Source organism: Hyalella azteca, unplaced genomic scaffold (genome assembly GCF_000764305.2).
Source record: "Hyalella azteca isolate HAZT.00-mixed unplaced genomic scaffold, Hazt_2.0.2 contig800, whole genome shotgun sequence".
NCBI lineage: Eukaryota > Metazoa > Arthropoda > Malacostraca > Amphipoda > Hyalellidae > Hyalella > Hyalella azteca.
Window position 1 is genome coordinate 73,730 of NW_025931136.1, and position 14,564 is coordinate 88,293.

General features: G+C 41.7%; 1 protein-coding gene across 1 annotated transcript; it reads right to left on the minus strand.

Moving 5' to 3' along the window:
* Positions 1-8,099: 8,099 nt before the first annotated feature.
* Positions 8,100-10,411, minus strand: LOC108664455 (G-box-binding factor-like; the record flags this gene model as incomplete). Its single annotated transcript, XM_018151043.1, has 5 exons — positions 8,100-8,233; positions 8,371-8,470; positions 9,683-9,745; positions 9,952-9,970; positions 10,335-10,411. Coding segments are annotated over 5 exons (393 nt in total), but the record flags the coding sequence as incomplete, so codon positions are not given.
* Positions 10,412-14,564: the final 4,153 nt, after the last annotated feature.

A 14,564-nucleotide genomic window follows, 5' to 3' on the forward strand; every position in this document is an offset into this window, starting at 1 on the left:
CGGAAAACTTCTTTATTTGCAATGTCGTGGCTATACAGCCGCGGGCTCTTATATAGTATAGCAGCCAATTAACCGCCTAGCCAGGCTACGCTGAATTCATGGAAATGTCCGCTCAGAAGTTCAGTCAAAGTTTGATGCTTTATGGCGGTAGGCACGTCAGTTTTCTGGTTTTCTTCATGTACGTGGATACTTTCTCCAGAAATAATTCTTAGTTTAAATTCACGTTTGGGTGCGACCGCTTGCCTCGTCTCTCAACTGTGAGCTACCAAAATGATATCAAACGCTATCAAATTAAATTCGTTGAAGCGATTCCCTCGGTCTCTTACTCGTACGGGTCACCTAGGTCTTACTCGGTCTTACTCGGTCTCGGTCCGGACTCTTACTTGCATCACACCTCGCTGAATGTATACGTAACATTAATAGATTTTCCGGCGCTGCATGGTTCGTCTTATGTTGAATCTCGGTCATGATTATCGTGGATCATCCGATAACGTCTGAACGATAAATTAGATAACATTTTGAGCAAGTCTGTCGTCACTAACCGATTCTGGTGTGCGGTTAATCGATTGATCTGCTCATATTTTACCAAGATAAAAATATTTAAGAAGGAAATTATTAAGCAAAATTATAACAATTGAACAAACATTAAAAAAGAATTTTAATTTTTTTCAATGCCGCCACACCGCGCTAAGTAAACGAGAGATGAGTGCATGCAGGTTGTAGTTTGTATCAATGAATATCATCCAATTTGAAAATAACTGGGCAATTTACCTATTTGTTGGTTCTCGTCTCTGTAACTTGATGTAATCATAGTGACTATATATTGCCTTGCTGGGCTAGTAATTTTGAAATCAAAGGTGGATTGGATACAGGCCTCGTATGTTACATTTAGTGCATAATTAAAGTGTTTCAAATGCAAAAATCAGGATTTCAAGGCCGAAAAATGGAGGTTTCTTATGACGATTGTTTTACAGCATACGAGCTTTTATTAAATAAAAAATTCTGGTTACCTTTAAATTTACCTATCAAGATCGCAACCACTTAATTCGATGATTTTAATTTCTTCTACTGAGATCTAAAAACTGATCATATCTTTGGAAAACTTGCAATAAACTCAACTGTTTGGCTATTGCAACCTAGAGCTTACATGCCTGCAACAACCGTCGAATTACTATCTATTTTTGGGTACGATTAATATTCATGTAAACGAAACCTATGTGTATATGATGCCTATATACAAGACTAGAGAACAGTGGAAATAATTAACTTACATTTTAATGTTCACTTAGTAACTCCTTCCAATTTACTAATTTTAGAATTGATTTTTCACTATCAAAATCTGATGTGCCATTGAGTACGTGAAAATATCATAATGCTAATGAAGGAATCAGTTACTCGTTTTTCCACGTCATTACGGATGTTATCAGTAGTAAGAAGACTTCGGCCGAGATATTATTTTCGAGGTGGTGATGGTCCTGATAGATCGAGACAGAACTAAATCCACAAATACAGTGGGGAAAATAAGTATTTATTCAGTCACAAATTGTGCAAGTTCTCCCACTTAAAGTGATGGGAGAGGCCTGCAATTAACATCAAAGGTAGACTTCAACTATGAGAGACAAAATGTGAAAAAATTAGAAAATTATTTTGTCGTACTTTTAAAGATGTTATTTTCAAATGATGGTGGAAAATAAGTATTTGGTCACCTGTACACATTCAAGATATCTAGTTGTCACAGACCTGTAACTTTTATTTTCAAGTGACTTCACTTTCCCCCCTTCATTACCTGTATTAATGGAACCTGTTTGAAGTCGTTACCTGTAAAAAATATAACTCAGTACTCACTGCAGTGAGTGACAGAGAGCGCATTTTCTCGTCGACGAAAACGTGAAGTCACGGACGGACAGACGGACGGACAGGCTGGTTCTGTAGACAGACGGACAGACGGACGGATAGACGGACATGGCAAGCACAATAGTGCATTTTTCATAAATGAGAAAATTCGCTAAAAAGACACCTGCCCACAACCTCAAGCAGTCACTCTCGAAACTCATTATGGTGAAGCCGAAAGAGCTGTCGGAGGACACCAGAAACCGAATTGTAGACACGCACCAGCTAGGCTGGGAAGACTGAATCTGCAAGAGGCAAGCAGCTTGTTGTGAAGAAATCTGCTGTGGGAGCAATAATCAGAAAATGAAAGACCTAAAAGACCACTACTAATCTCCCTCGATCTGGGTCTCCGCGCGAGATCTCAGCCCGTCATTATGTCGCAGAAACATCATTATGTCGTAGAAAGTTGAATGTCGTTGAATTTAACGTTATCATGTCGTAGAAAGTTGAATGTCGTAGAATTTGACGGTATCAAGTTGTGGAAAGCTAAATGTCGCAGAATTTAACGTTTTTATGTCGTAGAAAGTAGAATGTCGTAGAATTTAACGTTATCATAACATAGAAAGTGAAATTTCGTAGAATTATTCAATTCAAAACTTATAAATAAATTCAATCGTACAAGATATTGCACGAATAGACAGACATTCAGGGAATGTAATTACGGGTAATGACGCTGCATGACGAACGACTGAAAAATAAAGACATCGTTAATATCGTTGAAATCCTGAAGGAATAAAAAGACGTCTCATTCAACATACAGCTAATGACTACTGTAGAAGTAGAATAAGGCTGTTACAGGCGACATGTCGCTAAGACTGTTATTAACGCTCTGTTGTCATCATGATAAATTAGACTCAAGGGAGAAGCCCTGAGACTGACGTATTTATTTAATAATGATAATAAATTCAAAGAAGAGCGTAAGACCGAGGCCGTCTAAATAATATAGTCCGAAATGGCATTATAATCGAATTAAACTTGAACAATATTTATAAAAGGTGTTTTAACACGATGATGAACAATGATGATTATGTGCATGGTGACTGTTGATTGCATGGATGATTGCGTGGCTTACGAGCTGATGGATGAAAAATCAACGCTTCGTTTGAGCGACGAGCTTACGCGGGCCTAGGAAATTCAATCAGTGACATCACTGACCTCAGTGGTGACTGATGACTGCATGAGTGTGACAACATGAGTGTGACAACATGAGTGTGACAACATGAGTGTGACAACATGACTGTGACAACATGAGTGTGACAACATGAGTGTGACAACATGAGTGTGACACATATGAAAGTGACACAACGTAACACATGATGACGACTCATGAGTCATGACGAATCTTTTTTCGCTTCACGCAACGATTTGCGTCCCAGACAATTAATTGCTTGACATGATAAAAATATGACATGACTTTTTATATGAAGTATTAGAGCCATCTGAAGACATATAAGCAAGGTTTGTGTTAAATCTTGTATCGACAAATCGAAAATATTCTTACGCGTTAAGAGTCGAGAACCTTCGACCTTCAATCGAGTATGGAATGATAATGCCTTGCAATTAAATTTTCTTGTACTACATCAACATCAATATTGAGTTTACGACTGTTTTTCTTGCCCTTGACGACAAGCCTGCCTGCAGCAAGCTCCCGCCGTCATAATTCAGATATCGCCACTGGCATATTGCTCATGCGTCGTGGCAGCAGTGCTGGCAGTCGTGTCAGCAGTTTCAATACCAAACATTTGCTGTTGTGCGAAAGGAAATAATTGACTTATCATGAGAATGTTCTGATCCCTTTCCGTTTGGTCATTAGGAGGAGGGGTTTACTCGCACTTTTTTTCGCGCTCAAACCAACGTTTTTATCACGAATCAGGAGACACTCTGTGCTGAATGTTTCACTTTAAAATCATAATCGCAATGTATTAAAATCCTATTTATATATTTGTCAGTTTTTTACTTGGGTGTGGATCTGTTTGTATGTGTTGTAGGCCTGGCAACACAAATATATGGGGGCTGTTGGGGCCCGTATCCAGGATACTTATCGTGTCGGTATATTGTATTGTAAGGGAAATTCACCCTTTATGATTTTAGTTACTTAAATTTATTTTTGTGTCGTAAGTTTTACGGCTGCTTGTGGGGGTTGGCAACCATGCTATTTGATGACGTGGCGTTACCGGCCTGAAGCCCGGGTTAGTTCTTCTCATTCGATTGCTGTTACTGGTCGGAGCGTACCTACAGTCACTATTTTCGAGTGCACCTGTAGCGTCCCTATTAGGTGGGTGTTAGTGCATTTGCTTTAGTTCAATGTTCGAGTTTTGAATATAGTGTTTAAATTCTCTGAATGTATATATGTGTTGTGTTAAATGAAATGAAATTGTTCCTTAGTACAGTATTGTTAGTTATAGTCTTGCTGACCATCATTGTTCGGCAGGACCGACTCTTTGCCTGGCCAGCAAATGCGGCTCCTAGTTAGGCCGACCTCAACGGCACTTCTCAACTCCAGTACCTGCACCCGTCCAGTCTCAACCCAGTTCACTAACCTTTGCTGTGAACCACCTTTGCTGTGAACCACCTTTGCTGTGAACCACCTTTGCTGTGAACTATTTTTGCTGTGGACTATTTTTGCTGTGTACTATTTTTGCTGTGTACTATTATTGTCGTGTTCTATCACTGTTGTGTGTTATTTATTATGATTTTTCAACCTTTCATTTATTAGTGTTCGATTTACGTGCTTTGTTCAATAAATAATTATTTAGTATGCTTTCATTTCTCCTTTCTTAAGATCGGTGGCAGTTCAGGGTTAATTGTCGAATCTACTTGGAGTCGTCCTTTACGTGAACCTTACATGTATATAGGGGCTGTTGGGGCGCGTATCCAGGATACTTATCGTGTCGGGATATTGTATATAGGGGCTGTTGGGGCGCGTATCCAGGATACTTATCGTGTCGGGATATTGTATATAGGGGCTGTTGGAACACGTATCCAGGATACTTATCGTGTCGGGATATTGTATATAGGGGCTGTTGGGGCGCGTATCCAGGATACTTATCGTGTCGGGATATTGCCTAGAGCTGGAAATTTATTCTTGGAAGGAGAATAGGAGAGGATTGGAGGGAGGATTAGATAGATAATTGAAATTCTCATTTGATAAATATTGGTTTGACTTACCAGCTGCAAAACATTTTTTTTATATTCTGTGACAAATATGTTTTGAAGATGTTTTCCAATTTAATACAAAAGCTTCATAATTATTAATGAGATTAAGGCTTATTACGAGAATGAAGGGTCTAGAAATAAACCAAAGTCGAGTAAATTACCCAAACAATGCCGTGCAAATCTGCTAGTAGGTTATTAATTTAATACATGAGGGATATAGATGGGTGAAGTTTTAGCTTATTCTTCGTTCATGTTTTGCGATATCAATCTTAACTCCACCAAGACGGAGACTGTTATATTCGCTGTTGAAATTAACAAAGGTGCCGCTGAAACAGCAGGCCAAAATATCAGGCTGCATGGAAAGTGTAAAAAATTCGTGCCACAGCTTTTGCAACGGTTCAATACGGGAAAGAGTTTATTTCGTGTTTTTTGAGAGATGGGTAACAACAAAAGCAGCAACAACAGCAAGAACATCAATCAACCCATCAGCAAGTGTCCTGACAACCTGTGACACAAGAACCCCATCAATAGTGGACAATTGATTGAATGGACACACCTAAGTTTATGTTGAACCGTAACATAGATAATATTTAAATAAAAAATATCATCCTACAAGCCCACGACATTTCTCATTGTAGGCTTTTTAAATTTTTGTCGATTTATTGTCAACCCGAAGTGATAAGGCTATACCTGCTAGAAATATACAAGGTGACCCCATAAAATAACCGGACTGACTGTGTGGTAGGCGGAGTTCTGGTATTACTGAATTCTCTCAGTATGTGCATATGCTGCTGACATTTCTCAGTTAGTGTGCCACGCATTGCAGCCCTATAACCCGTGGTCCATAATTACAATTTTTTGACATTTTTTGGGCGCTCGTCGTTTTTTGATGGTGAGCAATGTGCTGCCATCAAATCTTGCTTTATTCTGTGAAAACTAGCAAGAAAATGCAACAAACAGCCTACAAGGCTGATGCTTCGGGGAGCAAAGTCTTTGCTCCCACCAAAAAACGCAAGTTTTTGGTGGTTATCCCGCTTCAAAATAGCGGAAATGTCAATTGATGCTAATCCTCCTCCTTCCAATTACCGGACAAAAGAAATCTTGAAAAAATTAGGGACCTTATCACTGAAGATCGACTTAGAAGTATTGACGAACTTGCGGAACTGTCTCATGTGCCTTTGAGTTCACTCCAGAAGATTTTGGATGAATAATTAAATAAAAAATCGATCCTGTGCTTTTTGTGTACCCGTCTGTATTGGAGACGCTTGAAATCTTCTACTAGGAGAGGTAATTTAGTTACCAATATGTCGACTTGATTCACCACAGCCATCGAGGTCCTTTTTGCTGGCAAGACGAACGCTGAGGTTTCTGGGCTCCCGACGTCGGATTGTCAAGGAGGCGAGGGCCTATACATTCAAAAAATGTTAAGAGATCGTAAGTTCATCAGCCAATCATTGACGGCCTTTCAAGCAAAATACATCAATCTTTGACAAGAAAATTGAGCGTTAGTATTTACGTTCACTTAGCGAGTTTCGAACGTTTAATGGCCCCTGGGATTGGTCAGGCGACCCGTAGAAGGCATCGAGCCAACGCCTTGCATCACGGAGTAAAATGTGATCAATTATGAATTAAACAGCAAGAAACATGAACATTAATAGTGATTACGTTAAAATAAATTTAAATTTATTTGCAACAAATTCAGGGAATTCAGCACTCCCATATCACCACACCCTACAACCACCACACCCTACACAACAATACCACATAAAACCACACTCTACATCACAAAATACCATATGCAACACTCGATTCATCACTCTACACCATATTATTCCACATACAACACCCCATTTACACCACATGCAACACCTCACCCAACAACACACACCCAACACCACACACCCAACACCACACACCCAACACCACACACCCAACACCACACACCCAACACCACACACCCAGCACCACACACCCACCCCGCCGCGCTCACCGCTTGTGCTGACATCAGCAATGCGCAGGCCGCGGCAGAGACGCCAGCGCTGCACTGCTCTGGCTGCGTGCCACATATGTTTCACTAACAATAAAGTGGTCTTATGACATTATAATCGCCAAAGTGCATACGTATATCATTAGGAAATTTGTATAGGAACACTATTCAGTGTAGTAGTTAGTTTTAGCGAGCAGACATAGGTGATAACCTACGTTTTTTTTACTGACGAAGTAGCACCATTGCTGACAGCAGCGAATTTCAAGGCCAAATAAACAGGCATGGTTCACAGTGCAACGCTGTAACTCGTTCAGAAGACGTTCAGTAATCATCTCGTTACCGTGAGATTAAATTTCAAACTACAGCATTCGTAGTTTCGGAGAAATTTCATCTTATATTTTTTGGCAAGTAAACTTGCCAAGCGGCGTTAATTAATGGCTAAACAGAAGGCATTACACCCAACGCCTAAAGGAGGTTCGGCACTGCACGCCTCAGATGGCTTGACGCCGTGAGCACGTAAACAGTGAGCTCTAAGCATTATTGGGAGCCCTGCTAACTGCTAAGCAAGAAACGTTCAGTGCGGCGGTTGCGGTCGGTGAGGGAGGTTATCGTGTGCTACTGTCGGTGGCTGCCCGCTTCCTGAATCACTCGCGTGTTCATCGCGAGTTTTCCCGTGTTAATTTACGCTGAATAATAGTGCTGATGAAGATAGCTTGTAGCGTTTTACTGTTGTAAAACGCTACAAGCGTACGTTTTACTGTTGTAAAACGCTACAAGCGTACGTTTTACTGTTGTAAAACGCTGTTGTTATTGTTTTAGCGTTGTATGGTCGCTGTTGTTATGGTTGCTGTTGTTGCTGATTTTGTTGCTGTTGTTTTTGCTGATTTTGTTGCTGCTGCTGTTTTTGCTGATTTTGTTGCTGCTGTTGTTGCCGCTGTTATAATGCACCTGCTGTTATGTCTGTTGTTACTGTATCGGCTGTAACTGTTGTTTCTGCTGCTGTTACTGTACCTTCTGTTAACTGCTGTTGTTGTTGTTACTTTACTTGCTGTTTTACTGTACCTCCTCATGTTGCTGCTATAGTTACTGCCGTTGCTGCTGCTGCTGGTGCTGCTGCTGTTGCTGCTGTTACTGATTTTCTTGCTGCTGGTGTTGCTGTTGCTGCTGTTACTGATTTTCTTGCTGCTGGTGTTGCTGTTGCTGCTGAAGATCCTGCTGTTGGTGCTGTTGTTAAAGCTGCTGATTTTGTTGTTGATGTTGTTACTGTACACACCGTTGCTGCTGTTGCTGCTGCTGCTGCTGTTGTTACTGATTTTGTTGCTGCTGCATGGTGTTGCCGTTGCTGCTGTTGTTACTGCTGTTGTTTCGGGGTTCGAAGGAACTCTGAAGGTTGCTATTGGGCTTGACGCTCAGTCTCCTCACTCGCAGCCACACCCGCTGAGCGGTCAAGCAATCCAACATATATTGTGTCATTTCAGGCGTGAGAAATAAACATTTGTGAGCCGACGAGAAGCACCGCAACTTTCCATAGCAGGATATGCTCGTTGAATTAATTTTGTTGTGCGGATAATGACGAACGCTTGAGAACTGCGGCTATTGAGAACCTGGAACATCCGCGGCCTCCGCCTCTTGAACTGCAGCGTCGACCACGTGAGTAACACGCGCGCTGTGATGTGCTAGACGTGGTGCAGGTGGTGTGAGTAACACACGCGCTGTGATGTGCTAGACGTGGTGCAGGTGGTGTGAGTAACACACGCGCTGTGATGTGCTAGACGTGGTGCTGTGGTCCTGGTGACGCTTACCAGTAAACTATTACTAGTTCACTTATTCCCTAACAAAATTAGAGGCATGGGAAAGCCTGCATTAGGGCCGCCTAGGACCAGGGGAGCACGTAAATCAGCTTCTCCATGCCTGCCTCAGCTCAGAATTCGAAAGACAGCCTCAGGGCATCATACTATCTCGGTATGACTCGGCACGGCGAACCATTGTCATACTCTCAGGCGACTATAAAGTCGGAAAGGAGATTCTGATCAGAAACTGATTTCGATCGGGTGGTCAAGCAGTTGAAGAATAACATTGCGCGCATGTAGTGACTATTCGACCGAGGCCTAGTCGGTCCCAGAATTTCGTTAGGGTTGTGGTGCAGTTTGTTTGCCTATTTATCCTTCAATTAGTTCCGGCCATGCATTGTGGATACAACACGCAAGCATCAACTGTTAGGTAGCTCATCCATGGTTGAACTATATAAGGACCCACGAGAAGTTCCGTCTTACAGTTCAGCTTTCTTGTTACGTCACGTAGATCGAGAAACGTAAACAAACCCGTCATTCCCTTGATGGATTGGTTGACTGGTTTGATATCATTTCGGTGATTGGTTAATGGCCGTACGCGTGACGTAATTGAGATCAGTGACGTCACAGGTGAACAACGAACTACATCCGCAAAAATGGGCTTCTGATGGGTCAACCTTATACTAGTTCAACCATGAGCTCATCATCGTAGCGCCATGTCCAAGTAACACCTACTTTATATTGTTGGTGTTGCTATTGCCGTTATTGATGCTATTGTTCATGTTGTTGTTGTTGTATTGTGTTGTTGTTGATGTTTTTGCTGTTGTTGCTGTTGCAGCTGTTGTTGCTGTTGTTGTTGCTGTTGTTGCTCTTGTTGCTGCTGATGTTGCTGCTGATGTTGCTGCTGTTGCTGCAGTTTTTGCTGCTATTCTTGCTTTTGTTGCTGCTTTTCTTGCTTTTGTTGCTGCTTACATTTTTACTGTTGTGGTTGCTGTTGTTGTTGCTGCTTCTTATCTTGTTGCTGTTATTGCTACTGCTGTTGCTGCTGATGTTGTTGCTGCCGTTATTGCTGTTGATATTGCTGCTGTTGTTGTTACTGCCGTGGCTGCTGCTGTTGTTGTTGCTGACATTGTTGCGGCTGTTGTTGCTGTTATTGTTGCTACTCTTGTTGTCAATGTTACCACTGTTGTTGCTGTTGATATTGCTACTGATGTTGCTGCTGTTGCTGCTGTGGTTGCTGCTTTTGTTGCTGCTGATGTTATTGGTTTCGTTGCTGCTGTAGTTGCTGTCGTTGTTGCTCTTGCTGCTGACTTTTCTGCTGAGATTGCTGTTGTTGTTTTTCTTGTTGATGCTGATGTTGCTGCTGATGGTGCTGCTGTTATTGCTGCTGTTGTTGCTTTTGTTGCTGCTGATGTTGCTGCTTTTGCTGATGTTTTTGCTCCTGATGTTGCTGATGATGCTCCTGATATCGTTGCTGTTAATGTTACTGTTGTTGTTGCTGCTGATGCTGCAGCTGTTGTTGTTGCTGTTGATGCAGTTGTTCCTGCTGATGTTGGTGCTGTTGCTGCTGTTTATGTTGCTGCTGATGTTGCTGCTATGTTGCTGATGTTGCTGATGTTCTTGTTTTTGTTGCTACTGTTAATGCTGTTGTTGTTGCTGTTGTTGTTGCTCTCGTTGCTGATGATGTTGCTGCTGTTGCTGCTGCTGCTGTTGCTCTTGTTGCTAATGATTTTGCTGCTGATGTTTCTGCTATTGCTGCGTTTTTTGCTCTTATTATTGCTCGTGTTGCTGCTGATGTTGCTGCTGGTGTTGTTGCTGATGTTGCTAAAAATGTTGATGCTGATGTTGCTGTCGTTGCTGCTGTTGTTGCTGTTGTTGCTGCTGCTGCTGTTGCTGCTGTTGTTGCTGCTGTTGTTGATGCCCTCATAGCCGTTATCTGCTGCCCTCATAGCCGTTATCTGCTGCCCTCATAGCTGATCTCCTGGAATAACTAATGTGACTATTTGATGTTTTATTTCAGCCGTTAATTATGGACATATTACCACACGTATTTATTTTTGAGGAACGTATTCCGCTGCAAAGTAATGAGAGCTCACGTGCTAGAAGACTAGCGTTGAAATTGGTGCTCAGTGGACCGTGTGTCACACGCTGTCCACGAGCAGCGGACATCGAATAATATTTATTGTTAATGATGTTGCCACATGCGCTATTTAATTGTTACTCTTCACCGATGAGCAAAGTTATTGTTGTCGCTAACATTATTTAACTGTTTACTCTTGAATGATCTGAATCCTTCAAGTCTCGTAAATCGAAATATAGCAATTAAAGAAATTAATTACGTTGATGAATAAATATGATCAACACTCGTACAATTCTAGCGATTCACGAAAAAATTTTATTTGAATATAGATTATTATGAAAAAATTAATGACAGGCGACGTCGAACGTAACACGGCTTGGGTCCCGCTCGACTGCAACAAGCCGCGCTACTTCAGTAACGTTATTCTCTCATTAACCTCCATGTGACATATCGTTAGGTTTCGATGAATAGCAGTTGATAAATAAAGTTAGTTTATTGGAGGTAAAATTACGTTCTTCCAATATATATTCCAATATATTCTTCTGTTTGATGATTGTATAATTTGAAACCCTTAAAGGGTCCTTTGTTGGCTAAGTCGGTCTTCTGGTGCGTGTATGTCATACACAATTCAGTTGTAGTTCATTTTAACCCACGTATTTGTTTTTAGCTTTATATGCTGGCTCTCTATTTACCTAGCTGAAGAAAATATTTGGTACGTGGTTTAGGAATTAGAACCTAATTAGGAATTAGGTTCTGAATATTTACAAGCGTTTTTAGATCTTGTGTGATCGTGTTTGGATTTAAGCATTTTACTCGCCTACTCTTGTGCAATATCATTTTTATACGCAAGTGAAGTATTTTACTATTGTTGTGATCTGTGGTTTGTTTCACAGTGGCACACATTGTTGTTGTTGTTGTTGTTATTGCGGTGCCACTAGGAAAGAGTGGAAGAGAACAAGAGGTGGCGCTGAGCGGCCAGAAAGAGGAAGGAGAAATGGAAAAAAATAGTATGAGGTGACAAGGTGCATTGCGCATGATTTGGTCGGTTGTGGGTGATTGGGGTTGTTTGGGGTAGAGGGACAGAAACCGATTTTAATGAAAAGTTCGAGAAAACTCACATATTAAAATCCCTCCAAGCGAACCTACCTTACAGTTTCACATAGAAGTACGTCAGGATTTCGAAGTCAAAAGAGCCAACAATGCATCTTACTCCACCCTGTGACGTCACCCTTTCGTCAGCCAAGCTTGGCGCTGCGACGAGAAAGGATAATGCGATCGAAGAGTTGCTGTACAACCTTCGCGGTGACTTCGAACCGATTCGGAAACTTAATATTGAGTATCTAATCAAGGTCGAAAAACTTCTTGGATCCTGCCTGTGACAGCCAGGAGTTGATTGAGTGAATTAATCCTCACAAGGAACGAATGGATTCTTTTCGTTTACGAGTCAAGGAACTTCTCATTTTCATCGTTAGGATGATGCCAAACACAGACCAGCGTTGCGATCTTTTCTCCACTCTTATTGTTCGTCTGCCTCTAGGACGTCATCAGCACGAATTCGCCGGGCAGAAAAACGACCAAGACCATCGCCGATAGACAACTCTTCGAAAAAACGAAAGCTCTAGGGTGTGAGGAATTGACCTTGAGACGCGAGCAGGCGAGATAGAAGGACTTAATGAGAAGATTTGAGCTTGAACGCGCCGAAATTGAGAACAAGAAGCTAAGACTGAAGTCGATAAGATCGACAACTTCTTCTCAATCGGTCGCTGTTCACCAGTTCATTCGGAAGCTGAAGTTGCCGGATCTACTCATGGCGTGGCGGCACGAATTCCGGAAGTAACTTCTCCCGATGCACAAAGTCACTCGCTTCTTCTGGTTCATAAGGAGGCGGAACGAGAACTCGAGCAATTTGATCATTACCCAGCAACAAAACTTAATTGTTGCCCAGGCCCGATTTGGAAGCCAATGCCGGTTCTGACGTTCAACTTGTTTTTGCGAAAGTTCGATAAAATAATCGAAGCGAAGTGTTTTGATCCTTCGGACAGACATGCTTGACTGGAAGAGTTTACAACGGGCGAAGCTCAGAAGTCAGAAGCTGATTAAAAGGTGCATTAATGATTACCTCGAAGCTACTTACCGGCAGGTCAGAACCCTGCTTCGTGAAGGATTTGGAAATTAATTAAAGATCGCACATGCCTACTTGAAACGTCTGAATAGTTGGCCTAAGTTAAAGGGCGATGACGTCGGAGCATTACAAGATCTTTCCATATTATCTGAAATCTGATTCTCAAACCAACCCGCTGAACAGTCCGAAAGAAATTGTGAATATTATTCAGAAGTTGACTTACAAACTCAAGGAACAGTAATGTCGTCTGACCTATCAGAAACAGAAGAGCCCTCAAAACGCGGAGTTTGCGATATTGTTCTTTTCGTTTGTGATGAGGTGGCTCACCTGAAGCAGCCTCTAGCTGTTCGGACAGATAGTCGATCCCCAATCAGCGACGAAGGAGAAAGACAAGGTTAATAAAACTAAAGTTTTCGCCACGACTCTGAAAGACAAGAAGCTCTCAGGCTCTGCTATTTCTGCGATAACACAAATCATTCTCTGGAACAGTGCATAGGTCTCAAGGCTATATCCTCCAAGGAAAAATTTGATTTCGTCAAGAAACATGGCTTTTTTTGGATGTCTTCGTCGGGGACAAACGTCGAATATTTGCAAGAAAGAATTTGGCGATTTCCCTTCTAGATAGGAGCAAGTTAAGGTCAATTAAAATTTTTTCTACGAAGCCTTCAACAACTAGCTTTCTTTCTAAACACGATATTCCTACTTAAGGAGATATCGAGAATCTGCCTTATTTGCAAAATGTACCATTCGCTTTCGTGAACGTCGACGTTAGCATTCAAGTATAGGCACTCGCCTGGCCTTGTTAAGACGGTGCCAACGGTGGATGGTAAGTGGGGACAACAATTTGGCATCTCTTCACTGTCTTGGTTGGGCGTTCAATGGCCCAGTCAGCACATGTACGCGGGTAATGCAGTGCATGCGATCGAAGTAGAATGTTCGTGACCTAAAAGCCGACATCGAAAGCTCCGTTCCGAACGGTCACTCTGCGCCGGAAGAACAGCCATCACCGTCGGTGAAGGACGAGAAGTGGCTCGAAAAGATTTCTATGGAAGCTCCTGCACTCCAACTTTATTACGTGGAACTTGAATTTATTAAATGAAAGTGAAGACTTAGTTCTACTGGTGGACCATGACCTGCTCCGCAACGACTGGCCTGAGAATTCAGATGAAAGAAAGCGTTCAGAAAGAATCTAGAAATATTGATATTCTTCAGTCACCCGCTTGGGCACGCTAATTGCGGAGTGCCCAATTTCATAGCTAATTCTTTTATGAACTACCAATGAGCTTGTTTGATGTATAAATTTGGATTAGCTCAAATTTGGGGCCGGTGTTAAATTTAAAATCATCAAGCGTAGATTTTTGGGTGCAATCGTTCTTACGGTGCGTGTATGTCGTGCACAACTCAGTTATATCTCATTTTAATCCACGTATTTGTTTTTAGTCCGATGCTGGCTCTCAAATTACCTAGCTGAAGAAAACATTTGGTACGTGTTTTAATTAGAAATTATGTTCTGAATATTTGCAAACGTGTTTAGATCTT